Here is an 11457-nt window from a genome sequence, read left to right as displayed (position 1 = left end):
CGCCGCCGCCGCCGCCGGGCGCGGCCGTCGCGGCGCGGGGCCCCATGTGGCGCACGCTGGCCCTCTTCTCCGCCTTCTTCCCCGGGCTCTTCGCCCTCTGCGTGCGGGCGCTGCGCTGGGCCGCCCCGGCATGGAGCCTCAAGGACCGCGTCCTCCTCAGCGGCAGGTACGGGGCAGCGGGGGGGCCGGGGGGCGCAGCAGCCGCCGCCACGGCGCGGCACCGGCACCGGCACCGGGCGCGCAGGGTCTGGAGCCGACACCCACGGGTGTCCGGGGCCCGGCATCCACAGTGTTCCCGAGCCCGGGACCCATGGCGTTCCCGAGTCCAGCACCCACGGTGTTCCGGAGCCCAGGACCCACGGTGTTCCCAAGCTGAGCACCCACGGGTATCCGGAGCCCGGGACCCACGGGTGTCTGGGGCCCAGGACCCACGGTGTTCCGGAGCCCGGGACCCACGGGTGTCTGGGGCCCAGGACCCACGGTGTTCCTGAGCCCGGGACCCATGGGTGTCCAGAGCCTGGCCCCATGGCGGTGTGGAGCCCAGACCCATGGCAGTCTAGCACCCAGACCCACAGCGGTCCAGCACCTGGCCCCACGGCGTGCAGAGCAGTCCAGAGCCTGGACCCATCATGCAGCCCCCTGAGCCGGCAGCCCCGACGCGCGGGAACTGCCCACCACCGCGTTCCCGGTGACACCGAGGGGCCCCACGCGGCGCCCGTCCCCGTGCTCGTGCCACTGGGCACGCGGGGCGACGCACGCGGGAGCAGCCCTCCATCACCCTGCGGCGATGCGCGGAGCCTCTCTCGTCCCCTGCTGCCCCGCGTCGCGCTGCCATCGCCCTCCCGTACGTCAGCTTTGGAGGAGCAGGGATGCTCCGGCCAGCTTCCACGGAGCAGCTCGGATCACGGGTGCCGCTGGAGCAGGCGCAGGGCAGAGCTCTCGGCACCATTCGGAGGCTTTCGGGGCGTGCACGGAGCGGGCGTCCAAGCGATAACATCCTCCTCGGCGCGACCGAGCCCTCGCCTAGGAAAGCTCCGTGTTTTGGCGGCCTTCAGGTCTGACCCGTTTCCGCTCTTGGTTTCAGGTTGGTGTCGACGGTCCAAGCTACGATGGCAACGGTGTCTGGAATCACGGTTGTCCTTAACTGCAAGAACGTGGTGTATGACAGGTAATCAAGCGCTAACCAAGCTGGCTGGCTGCTCTGCAAAGGACGGGCAAGGATCGCGAGGAGGCTGCGCTCAGACAGCCTGCACGGGGTATTTTATGTGAGAGGCTTGCGCGCACAAAGGGGAGGGAAAAACAGCTTCCTATTCCTCTTTCCTCCGCTTTGGCGTAGGGATTAGGGGATGCGCTGCTCGTGCCCCCTGCGAAAAACACTGCATGCTTCCCTCTGCTCGTGCCGTGGGCTGCTCCGCTAGGATGGAGCCGCGGGAACCTCTTCCCTGGGAATGCCTCTCCGGTTTTAACATGTGCCTCTACGCGCAGAAAACACAACATCGCGTTTCGAAGAGGCAGGGAGTCTCCTCGCTGAAATTTTCAGTTCCTAACAAGCCAAACAGACATAGTGAGAACTGATTTTAAGGGTACATTGCTTTTTCCATTGCCAATAGATTCTGAAGCAGCTCAGAAACAAGAAAAAACGGTAAAAAGTTTGCAAAACCACTTCCCCTATTACTGAAAGCGTTGAAATAAACTGCCCCAAAAGTAGCTCTCAACAGAGCAACATAGAGTAGTCCAGGTCAGAAGAATTAAAAACATGCGATTATTGTAGAATAGCAGAGAAAATTGTAGGTGGGAAGAACACAGCTATGGCGAGATGGAATTTGACGGTGACACGAGAATTTAACTCCTTGAAAAGCGCTGTAAGGTGTATAGCAACAACGTCTGTTCAAAACCTGGGGGTTAGATCCGCGCGTACGAGGATCCTCATAACAGGGCATTCGCTGAGCACAAACGCGGGGGGAAAAACCCGGACGGCCGCCCTCGCAGTCGCTGCAGCCCTGCCTCCGGCACACGGAGGTGAGAGCTCTTATCTCGCTATAGATAGAGAGATCCATAAAACCAGCTCACGGCTGCTTAGTCCAATGAGTTATCGTTCTGTTGTAAGACCATCTGCTGTCGAGATGGGTCTCATGAAGAATCCCGGACGTGCGGGGAGAGGAGGAGGCTGCCAGCAGTCCTCGTCCCCCCCCCCCGGAGCCGGGCGCTTGCTCGGGCATCTAGAGGCCGCCAGCTCCGCGCGAGGACTTGGTGGCCACAGACCCGGATTTTCTTTGAATCCAGGGGAACTGCACCGCTGAGCTCAGTGGGGAAGGTCGCAGAAAACGATGGCAAGACAGAGAGCCGGGAAGCATCACAAAGGTTGCGGGAAAATTTGCCAATTAATTTACTGAGGCAGAATCATTACATTGCTGGTGCCGTAATCGCCCTCCGAAGCCCTGGGCAAGTTTGACAAACACAATAGCTGGTCAGTTCCCCTCCCTGTTTTACATCACGTATATCTCGCTATCTGAAATAGCAAAGCATACAAAGAAATTTTCCTTGAAGCGGCGGGAGAGCAAGAGCGGACTTATTTGGGCCCCCAGCTACACGTCTTAGAGCAGCAGTTTTTTATCAGTGCCGTTCCATGCAGTATTTTTTCGGGAGTCCCGTCTCTGCAGCGCACGGGTTATTGTTGCTTGGGTTGTGCAACCGGGATGCCGACATAATTTGGGAACAGGCAGCTGCGTGCAATTATTTCCCAACAGACAAACGTCTTGCAGGGGTTATTGCCTATATTAAAAACTTTGCTCTTCACCCTCCTAAGTGCTGGCCAGGCATCTCGAGTGAGCTCTGAGGTCTCCGGGTGCTTTTCAAACGCTAGGTAGGCCACGCTGTGTTGCTTTGCCCGCAGAAGCAGCGTGACACACAGAGGGGACCCAGTCTCAAAGTTTTATTCCTACCAAGCATCGGCTCTGAACGTCCCGGCGCTTAGGGCGAAAAGATTACCTGTCGCGAAGGTGCAGGACGAGCGCTCGATCCCGAGGAGCGCTCCGGCCCCTGGCACGCCGGGGCGGCTGCGGCGCTAATCAAGATCTTCACGTTAAGGCTGTGTTTGTGCCGGGCCGCTCCAGGCCAGGTGCGCTCGGCGCCTGGCACGGCGGCGCGCAGGGTCTGGGTGTGTTTCTGGGCGCAGCGCAGAGCTGCCGCCGCCGCCGCCGCCGCCGCCGCGCCTGGGTCCCTGAGCTCCTCGGGGGCCTCGGAGCCGCGGGGGCTCGGATCTCCGTCTCCTGCCGCCGCGGCCTCCCTGCCCGCTTGAGCAAGGCCGATTGCGCAGCTCTGCCGGACACCGAGTCAGCGGCTCAGTAAACACGGTGCTTTTACGGCACGCTGAGACGCCCTCGCCCGGCTCCCCTGCCGCGTTCGGGAATTACCTTGCTGCTCCCCCGTTCGCTCCGCAGGTGCCTTTTCCCTTGCAGGGTCTGGCTGCTGAGCCCGGTCCAGTCAACCTTGGGCACCTCTCGGCTTGCAGTTAGCTTTGACAGCTGTCGCTCCCATTTCAGACCGAAGGAAGGGTCTCCGCGCCTCCTGCGCCCCTCGGCTCTTACCGGCTCTAGGCACCGAAAGAGCCGAACGAGAGACCCGCGCGTTCCCCACCACCGGCTCGCCTTGCTCACCTCCTCGTGGCCGCGGCGGCGCGGCTGCTCTGGCGCGTTTGCGGATGGGCTTTGGGACGCTGGCGCGAAGCCGGGTGGCCGGGGCGGATGGCAGGTGGCAGCAAGCGTCGCCTCCCAGAGYCCCGCGGCGGGCGCTTTGCCGCGAAGCCTGGGGCGCAACCAGCCTGCGGCGTTCGGGTGCCCTCCGCCTTCTAGGCCGCCTGCGGGCGCGCAGAGCTGCGGCAATAGCCCCGCGCGTGCTGCTCCTTCCCCAGGCACTGGCTGGCCGTGGAGTACGTCTGGGTCCTCGTTCCCTACATGACCTACGACATTTACGTCATGTACCTCTGCCACTGGCACAAGAGCAGGGACAGGGGCGTAGCGGAGGAGAAGCACTCGCTGGCCAGCGTGCGGAGCTTCCTCCTGCAGGAGCGGCTCATGGTGACCCACCACCTCTTCATCCTYGTTGTGCTCACCCCCGTCACCCAGGTAAGGGCCGGACGTGGCCACGGCGAAATCCGGCCCACGGAGGAGCCCCGCTTGGCGTCCAGCCAGCAGCCCCGCTGTCCCCTCCAGTAAGGGGTCGCAGGGGACGCCCCTTGTGGGGTGGCCGCCCCCCAGCTGGGCTCCCTGCACCGTGTCCTTGTCCCCATCCTTGAACTGCAGCGGGTCCTTCCCTCTCCCAGCGAGGCCTCGCTCCCTGCGTCACCGAGATGCCGCTCCACCTGCACGCGCTCCCTGTCCCGGAGAGCAGGGCRCAGAGCGTGGGCTGACCACGGCCGGGGCCGCAGAGCGCTGCCACGCGGCGTCCCACACAGCCACCCGCTCCGAGACGGGGCAGGAATCAGGCCAGGCCTAACCTGTCCCTCAAAGCTGCCAGTCGAGGAGGTTCCCCACCTGCTCCAAAGCCAAAATGCCCGGACGCTTCCCCAGTGCTTCTCTCCCACCTCAGCTCTTCCCAGACTGACCTACGGTGGGTCTCCACTGACAGGCATCCACCCCCTCTTCAGAGCCCACAAGCCAAACTGCCGCTAGACTTTTGGGATTAAAATCAGTTTGAGACCAACTAGTTAGAGTGACGAAGAGGAGGCTTTCCTCAAGCTGCCTGTCTTGGCTCTGTGCCTGTCGCTTGGCTGGCATCTCGTTCAGCACCCCTGCAATCAAGGCAAAGCGTCTCCGCCTGTCAGGAGCCCGTGATCCCGTGGAGATACTCGGTGTTAGCTCCTGGCCACCCTGCCGGGAAATCCCGGGCCTGAAAGCAACAGGATCTCGGAGCAGAACCCAGGCTATGAAATGCGCCGCGGTGGGGAGGGCCCTCGCTCACTGCTGCGTTCSTTTGCAGCACTTCAGGGGCGAGCTGGGGGACTTCTTCGTGGGCTGCATCTTCACAGCCGAGCTGAGCACTCCTTTCGTCTCGCTGGGCAAAATCCTCATGCAGGTAGGCGAGGAGGGACGAGGCCGGTCTTAGCTGATTCGGCGGGTGGGTCCCGGACACCCCGAGCGGGCGCCTGGGAACCCCGCAGTGCTTTGCACCCTTTCCCCGCCCCGGGCTGCCCTTCTCCATCAGCCCCGGTGATGCAGCAGCGAGGGGGGGGCCTTCTCCGAAATGCTCCTCTCTATCYGCGCTTGCTGGGCGCTCTTTCCGTGCTCCTCTCCCGCCTCCAGCACCCAGCCGTCTCCCCAGGGCGCAGGAGACTGGATTGAGCACCCCCAGCACTTCCCAGCACCCAGCTCCTGGCCCGCAGGCGCTGTGGGGCAGGGACCGGCTCCCTGCTGCCTGGCTCTCCGAGCTCTCCGAGCACAGTCCTCGCCCGAGGAGCGGACGGGGATGTCGCTTACGCAGCGCTCGCAACACGGTCTCCTCCTTCCTTCCCCAGCTCAAGATGCAGGACACGCTCCTGCACAAGGTGAACGGGATCCTCATCCTGGTGACTTTCTTCCTCTGCCGAATTCTCCTCTTCCCGTTCATGTACGCGGCCTACGCCAGGCAGGTGGGAATCCCCATCTACCTGGTGCCTTTCCGCATCCCCCTGCACTGCAACATCGCAAACGCCTCGCTCATCGCCCCGCAGCTCTACTGGTTCAGGCTGATCTGCCGCAAAGCCGCCCGACTCTACAGCAGCTCGCCCGCTGAGCGCAGCAGATAGCGGCCGGCGGGGCAGCCGAGAGCGGGGCGGGGGCCGCGGCGGCCTCCGCGGCTCCCCTGCCTCCGACGCCGGCGCTGCCGGGGCCGTCCCGGGAGCAGAGCGGCAGAAGCGTCGCATCCCCGAGGCGGTTTCGGTCTGCAGCAGCCTTGCTGTCTCCGGGGCAGCGCCAGCCTCGGACGGGACGACTTTCATCCCGTATCGCTCCAGCGCCTCGCATCCTCCCACCCGCGGGAGGTCAGGAGCCGGCGAGGAGGAGGCTCGTCCGTCAGCGGCGTGACATTCCTGCTGGGATCCAGCGCTGCGGCACCTGACTGACCGACGGCTACCCGAGAGGGGGCTGCTGCAAAAAGCCCCCAGTCTTCGGGGCTGACGCTGATGCCAGGCGCGGCGTGAGGGAGCCTGCGGAGCAAGCTCGGCAGCGGAGGCGATCCCGGAGCGTGCCCAGCCCCGAGCGCGGCCCTCGGGGCCGGGGGAGCCTCGTGCCGCAGCTGCCGCCGCTCCGATTCGCTCCTCCAGCTCTGATTTACAGCCGAGAGCGGAGCCAGGCCCCCGAACCGTGGCGCTGCTCCGCGCGGCCCCTTCCCCATCTTTTCCGACACTGCCTTTACACTACGGCTGCGTGCGGCCTCTTACCTCCCTCGTGCGCTTCTCACGGCTGCGAGGCTCAAGCTCACGTGCAGACTCTCCGTGGAGCCCCAAGGGGCATTTCACTACAACYGTCCGGTGCCTGTGGCCGACGGTCCCGAGGGCAGGGAAGGCTCCRGTGCTGCTCACAGGGCTGGAGGAGGGAGGAGAAGCTCACGGCAGGATCAGGGAAAGGTTACGCTGTCTTGGAGAGCAACCCGGACCGGGCAGCGAGCCCGGCACCAAAGGCAGGACGGGCACAGGGGCTGAGCCCCCGTCTCACCGGCACATGGGGCACCGGGCAGAGCCCGTCGGGGGCCGGGGACGCTGCTTTCAACCCCCTGCCCTAGCTGCTCTTGCACAGGGGCTGCTTCTATCTGCCCCGCATCCCCCAGGCGGCATCTGAAAGCCCGCCAGCGTGCACTGCCCCTGCTCTCCCTCCAGCCCCACCAGCAGCACCCGAGGTCACCGGCACGGCCTGCGCTGCGGGCGCAGGGTCCATCCCTCCCGCCCACCCGGAGGAACCGACCGGCTCTGGTGTCCGGACCAGGCAACGCTAGAGCCGGGTGCTGAGTTGTCTTCTTGGTGGGTTCAGCCTATTTCCACCTTGCGTCACGCTGGAAACAGGCCAAGGCTTCCCCGCTGCCCCCAGCGCCACGGCTGCAGCCTGGGGTTAACCAGCCGCCGGGGCATGTACGATCCAAGCAGCAACTGCTCCGAGCGCAATTCCCTCCCGGGGCAAGTTCCCCCCCGCGCGCAGTGTGAGCTGGGGCTGCAACCTCCCGCGCGAGCCAAGGGCTCCCTTCGCTCCACCAGCCGCGGCCCCGGCGGCCTCGCTGCGGCCGATGGCACCGGGAGCCCGGGGACCTGCCGCCGCTCTGCGCTTCTCGTTCTGCCTAAAAGCTAAAAAATGGTGGCTGAAAAGTGCTTCGCTCTGGGAGACCCCCTTTTCCTTTCCTGGTGGCAGATCCTGCTCCAGCCACAGTTGCACGGATTGCAAAGAATAAAAAAGGCCTCTTCCAATGTGCAGTTGGTTGTTGCAGAAACACTACGTCTTGTGTTAAACCTAGAGACCAGCTGATGTTATAAAACGCTTGCTATCTCTTACAAATATTTGCATCTTGCTGTTTTTATTACAAGTAATGTGCCTTATGTAAAGGAARGACAAAAAAGCCACTGAGGCATTTCTGTTTGCACTAACACTGCCCTATTTACTACTGCACCTATCGGAAGAGACCAATAAAGACCTCTTTCCAGAGTCACCCCACTGGACGTGTTTCTCCCACACACCGTTCATTCCTGGGTGGGGAGGTGTTACGGCACCGCAATCCAGGTTACGGCTTCACGCCCAGCTCGGGGCAGGAGCAACCCACACTTATTGCCAAAGGCGCTGGCTCGCCGTGAACGAGCCCTCGCTCGACTTGCTTCCCGTTTCTCCGGCAGCAGGCGGTGAACCCAGCCAGCCACCCGCACCGACCCAGGGGCTGGACAGGAGGGCAGCCAGAGGGAAGCGATTCCCCTGACACGGCTGGCTGCAGCCACGGGACCAGGCCCTTGGGTCAGCAACAGCTGCGTCCACAGCTATTCCCGCCGGGAAATCGGAGTGGCCGTTCCCACCCATCTTTGTACGGCCGCGTCGCTGCTTAGACAGGTGGGGAGAAAACACTGCGGGGGGGGAAATAAGTTCAAAAGAGCGAAAAAAGATAAGGTTTATTATCGATCTTACAACTCTCCACGTATCAGGTCCCCCGTTGCAGGGTCCGTGCTCTCCTCCCCGAGCCGGCTCCCCGGCCGAGCGCGCTGCCTAAGCCGCCAGCCTGCCGAGCTTCTGCAGGAGGGTGCTCCGCAGCGCCTTGTCGGCGACGTTGTCCGTGATGCACTCCAGGAAATGCCTCTCGTTGGCTCTCCGCAGCGCGTGGCTGGCGGACGTGTCGGCGGCGCTGAAGGCCTCGTACTGYGAGAGGACCTCCAGTGCCACCACCACCAGCGGCTCGCTGCACCCGTTGTCCGGCAGCATGGCGGCGACGTGCAGCACGTGGCAGAACATCTGGATGCAGACGAAGGACACCTCCTGCGCGGGGCTCACGTCCTCGGCAGGCTGCTCGGGGGGCACYGCGGTGCTCTTGATGGAGCCCAGCAGGTCCGTGAGGCTGCTGCAGTACAGCTGGACCACGTGGAGCCAGGCCTCTGCCTGCAGCCAAGTGGAGCAGCTGGAGCTGCAGAGGAGCTGGAAGCCTCGGAGGAAGAGCACAGAGAACTGGAGGTAGTGGGCAAAGGGCCGGAGGTTGAGCAGGGGCAGGTACTGGACGTACTCCAGTGTGTACGGCACGTGTAAGACTTGCCTCTGCAGCAAGCTTTGGACCACATGCGCAAGCCTCTTCCACTCGCTGTGGCTGCACCAAGGGAGGACCTGTATGAGGGCCACCAGGAACCCTTTGCTGAAGAGATTCACTTCTTCAGGGTTGTCCACGTTGACCGTGAGGAGCGTCAGCATCGTCTCCCTGAGCGCTGTGGACATGCAGCAGCACTCCATCCATGCCAGGAGCCCACTTCCCGGCCCGTAGGCTGGCAAAGCCCGGGACGTCCACTCATCCTCTGGGAGCTTGCAGATCTCAAACAGCGTCTCTGGGACCTCATTCTTGAAGTGGTCTCCGTAAAACTTCTTCAGTCGGAGACCAACAGTCCAGTCCAGTGATGCCACCTTCCTATGAAGCCAAGCCAGCGACTGGACCCATACATCAGGGGATGGGGCAGCTTCTGCTCTTACCACCTCACAGAGTTGGGAGAGGGCGTTCACCACCAGGTCTTTGGTCTCCAGTGAAGGGAAGCACTGGTCCCTGGGCTGATGCCAGTACCTTGTGTAACCATCCAGAAGCTTGCAGAGGCTGAGGAGGAGTGGGAATGGGTAGCAGGACTTGATCCAGTGCTCTTCTGGATAGGACTGCATTCCCAAAACCTTACCGAGGATCTGAAGGCTCAGCTCAATTTGAGCACAGTCCGATTTCAAACAGGGAAGGATAAAGGCTTTAGTGACCTCTGCAGGTGACACAAGTGGAGCCGCCGAGCTTGGCTGCATGAGGAAGGCCAGGAACTCAAGAAACTGCTCCTCTTCCCTCGCAGTGGAAAGCTTCCCCCATACGGCCTCCTTCAGACACCTCACTACCAGGCTGCGTGGCCTACCGGGATCATCGTGTGTCTCCAGGAAGCTCAGCGCTGGGAAGGAGCAAAGGATTTGGGCAAGGAACTGGTGCGCTCCTAGGTTGACAACAGCAAGATTACAAACCTTCTTCACGGTGGCCTCGGGGTACAGCAGAGTGAGCCTGGCCACGGAAGCCACAGCCCTGGACAGGCCTTGATCGGAAACGCTCTGCGTGATCTGGTTGAAAGCCACGTTCAGATCCTCCTGGAACCCCTCCATGACAACCTGCAAGTTCAGGGACAGACCTGGACCACCCCAGGAAGCCAGGACGCCTGAGAGTACTTCGTTCTTGTCAGTTAATGAAAGCTCAGTGTAACACTCCAGGATGGCTCCGGTCACTTGCATCTGCAAGTCTCGGGCCTCCCTGTCTTGGGAGGACGCTGTAAAGTTCACCACAGTCTCCAGCAGCTTCAAAACTAGCTCTGGTTTCTGGAAGAGAGTTTTGTTTTTCACAAGGCAGTCAACCCAGTCCTTTGAAAAGGCCCAGGTCTGTTCAGAAGCAAAAATGGAGCACATCTCCATGTGCCGGTCCAGCTTCCGTTCAATGATTGTCATGGCAACTGAAGAGACAAGGTTGGCGTCCGAATCCTTGCTCTTCAGACTGGTGCTGGTCTTCTCGAGAAAGTGCTCGATGATCTGTGTCAGCTCTAGCACTATGGGCTTCTCATCCTCACTCAGGTCTCGAGTCTCCGAGAAGCAAACCAGGTTCTTCCTGAAGGTGGTAAGAGTATCAAGGAGCCGGTAGCTCTCGTAGCAGAGCTCCTCGGAGTTGTTCAGGGTGCCCTGCAGCTCCTCTCCCCAGGCATGCAGCAAGCTGCGGAGCAAGTACAAGCCAGCAAAGAGCTCCTCATCAGAGAGCTTGACCGTGGACAAGAGGCTCACGCTTCTCTCAGCTTCCCTCACCTTCTCGTCCAGCCCTCTCTGGTGGTACCGGCTTTCCGCATCGCTGTTCCAGAGGCTGACGATGGAGCAGACCTTGTCCAGGTACTCGGCAACGGGGAGTGAGCTGCCCTGGGGCTCCAGCTCGGTGAACACGGACAGCAGCTCCGCCAGGTTGGCCAAGGCGTAGCACTTCATGCGGGGCAGGGCGATGCTCCTGTAGGTCTTCTTCAGCCCCTCTATGAGGACCATGAGGAGGCTGGTGGCAGCAGGCGGGCCAGTCGCAGAGACAGGGTCGCTCTTGAACCTCTTGGGGGGCTGCAGCCCGTCGTCCGGGGAGGACTCGGACCCGTGCTGACGGATGAGCGCGCTGAACGTCGAGGCCGTCCTGTCCTCCCGCTCCTCCTTGTGCTTCATCACCTCCCACCACACGTCCAAGAAGAAGCTGACGTCCGCCGGGGAGGTCTCGCTGGCGACGTACTCCACCAAGCGCCCCAGCTCGCCCCGGCGCAGGTCCCGGGGCAGCGCCAGCAGCAGCTGCACGAAGAGCCGGGGCACGTCGAGGGCCTTGGCCAGCTCGAAGAGGACGGTGCGGTTCACGTCGGGGATCATCCGGCCGACGGAGAAGAAGGCGTCCTCCCGCCAGCCCCGGTCCAGCGAGGCGGGCGGCGGCCCAGGGAGCAGCACCTTGGCCCACACCATGGCGACGGCCTGCTTCTTCCAGAGGCCGGGGGGCTGCGGCGCGGGGCGGCGGGCGCCGATCTCGCGGAGGGCGTCGGCGACGGGGGGCCCCGCCACGGGCCAGTCGGCCTTGCGCAGCTCCCGCAGCGGCCGCGGCTGGAGGAGCTTGGCGGCCAGCAGGAAGCCGCCGTGCAGGATCGCCATCTCCTCGCACACGCCCCACGGCCCTGCGCGGAGACACGCGACGCGCCGTTACCTCGGCCCGCTACCGGGTCCTCCCCCTCCTCCTCCT

General features: G+C 62.9%; 2 protein-coding genes and 1 long non-coding RNA gene across 3 annotated transcripts in view; 1 reads left to right on the top strand and 2 right to left on the bottom strand.

The window, feature by feature from the left end:
- The first annotated feature begins 11 nt into the window (after positions 1-11).
- FAM57A (family with sequence similarity 57 member A) lies at positions 12-7657 on the top strand. Its single transcript, XM_026071455.1, has 5 exons — positions 12-166; positions 1085-1168; positions 3911-4124; positions 4978-5073; positions 5513-7657. Exons 1-5 carry the CDS (start codon positions 45-47, stop codon positions 5780-5782), a joined length of 786 nt encoding a protein of 261 aa, XP_025927240.1. The 5' UTR covers positions 12-44; the 3' UTR covers positions 5783-7657.
- Positions 1842-3493, bottom strand: LOC112968828. The gene is made up of 2 exons (XR_003254454.1): positions 3414-3493; positions 1842-3318 (listed from the first exon to the last, which is right to left on the bottom strand). It is a non-coding gene; the product is annotated as an uncharacterized LOC112968828 (long non-coding RNA).
- A 433-nt stretch (positions 7658-8090) lies between the features above and the next one.
- The window catches only part of GEMIN4 (gem nuclear organelle associated protein 4), a 3789-nt gene continuing 422 nt past the window's right edge, over positions 8091-11457 (bottom strand). The window contains exon 2 of the mRNA XM_026071432.1: positions 8091-11392. Coding sequence (XP_025927217.1) covers positions 8211-11392 — 3182 coding nt within the window. The 3' untranslated portion in view covers positions 8091-8210. The remainder of the gene's footprint in view (positions 11393-11457) is intronic.

The sequence above is a fragment of the Apteryx rowi genome, unplaced genomic scaffold (genome assembly GCF_003343035.1).
Source record: "Apteryx rowi isolate R43461 unplaced genomic scaffold, aptRow1 scaffold_325, whole genome shotgun sequence".
NCBI classification, from domain to species: Eukaryota; Metazoa; Chordata; class Aves; order Apterygiformes; family Apterygidae; genus Apteryx; species Apteryx rowi.
This window is presented reverse-complemented; position numbering and strand designations above follow the sequence as displayed.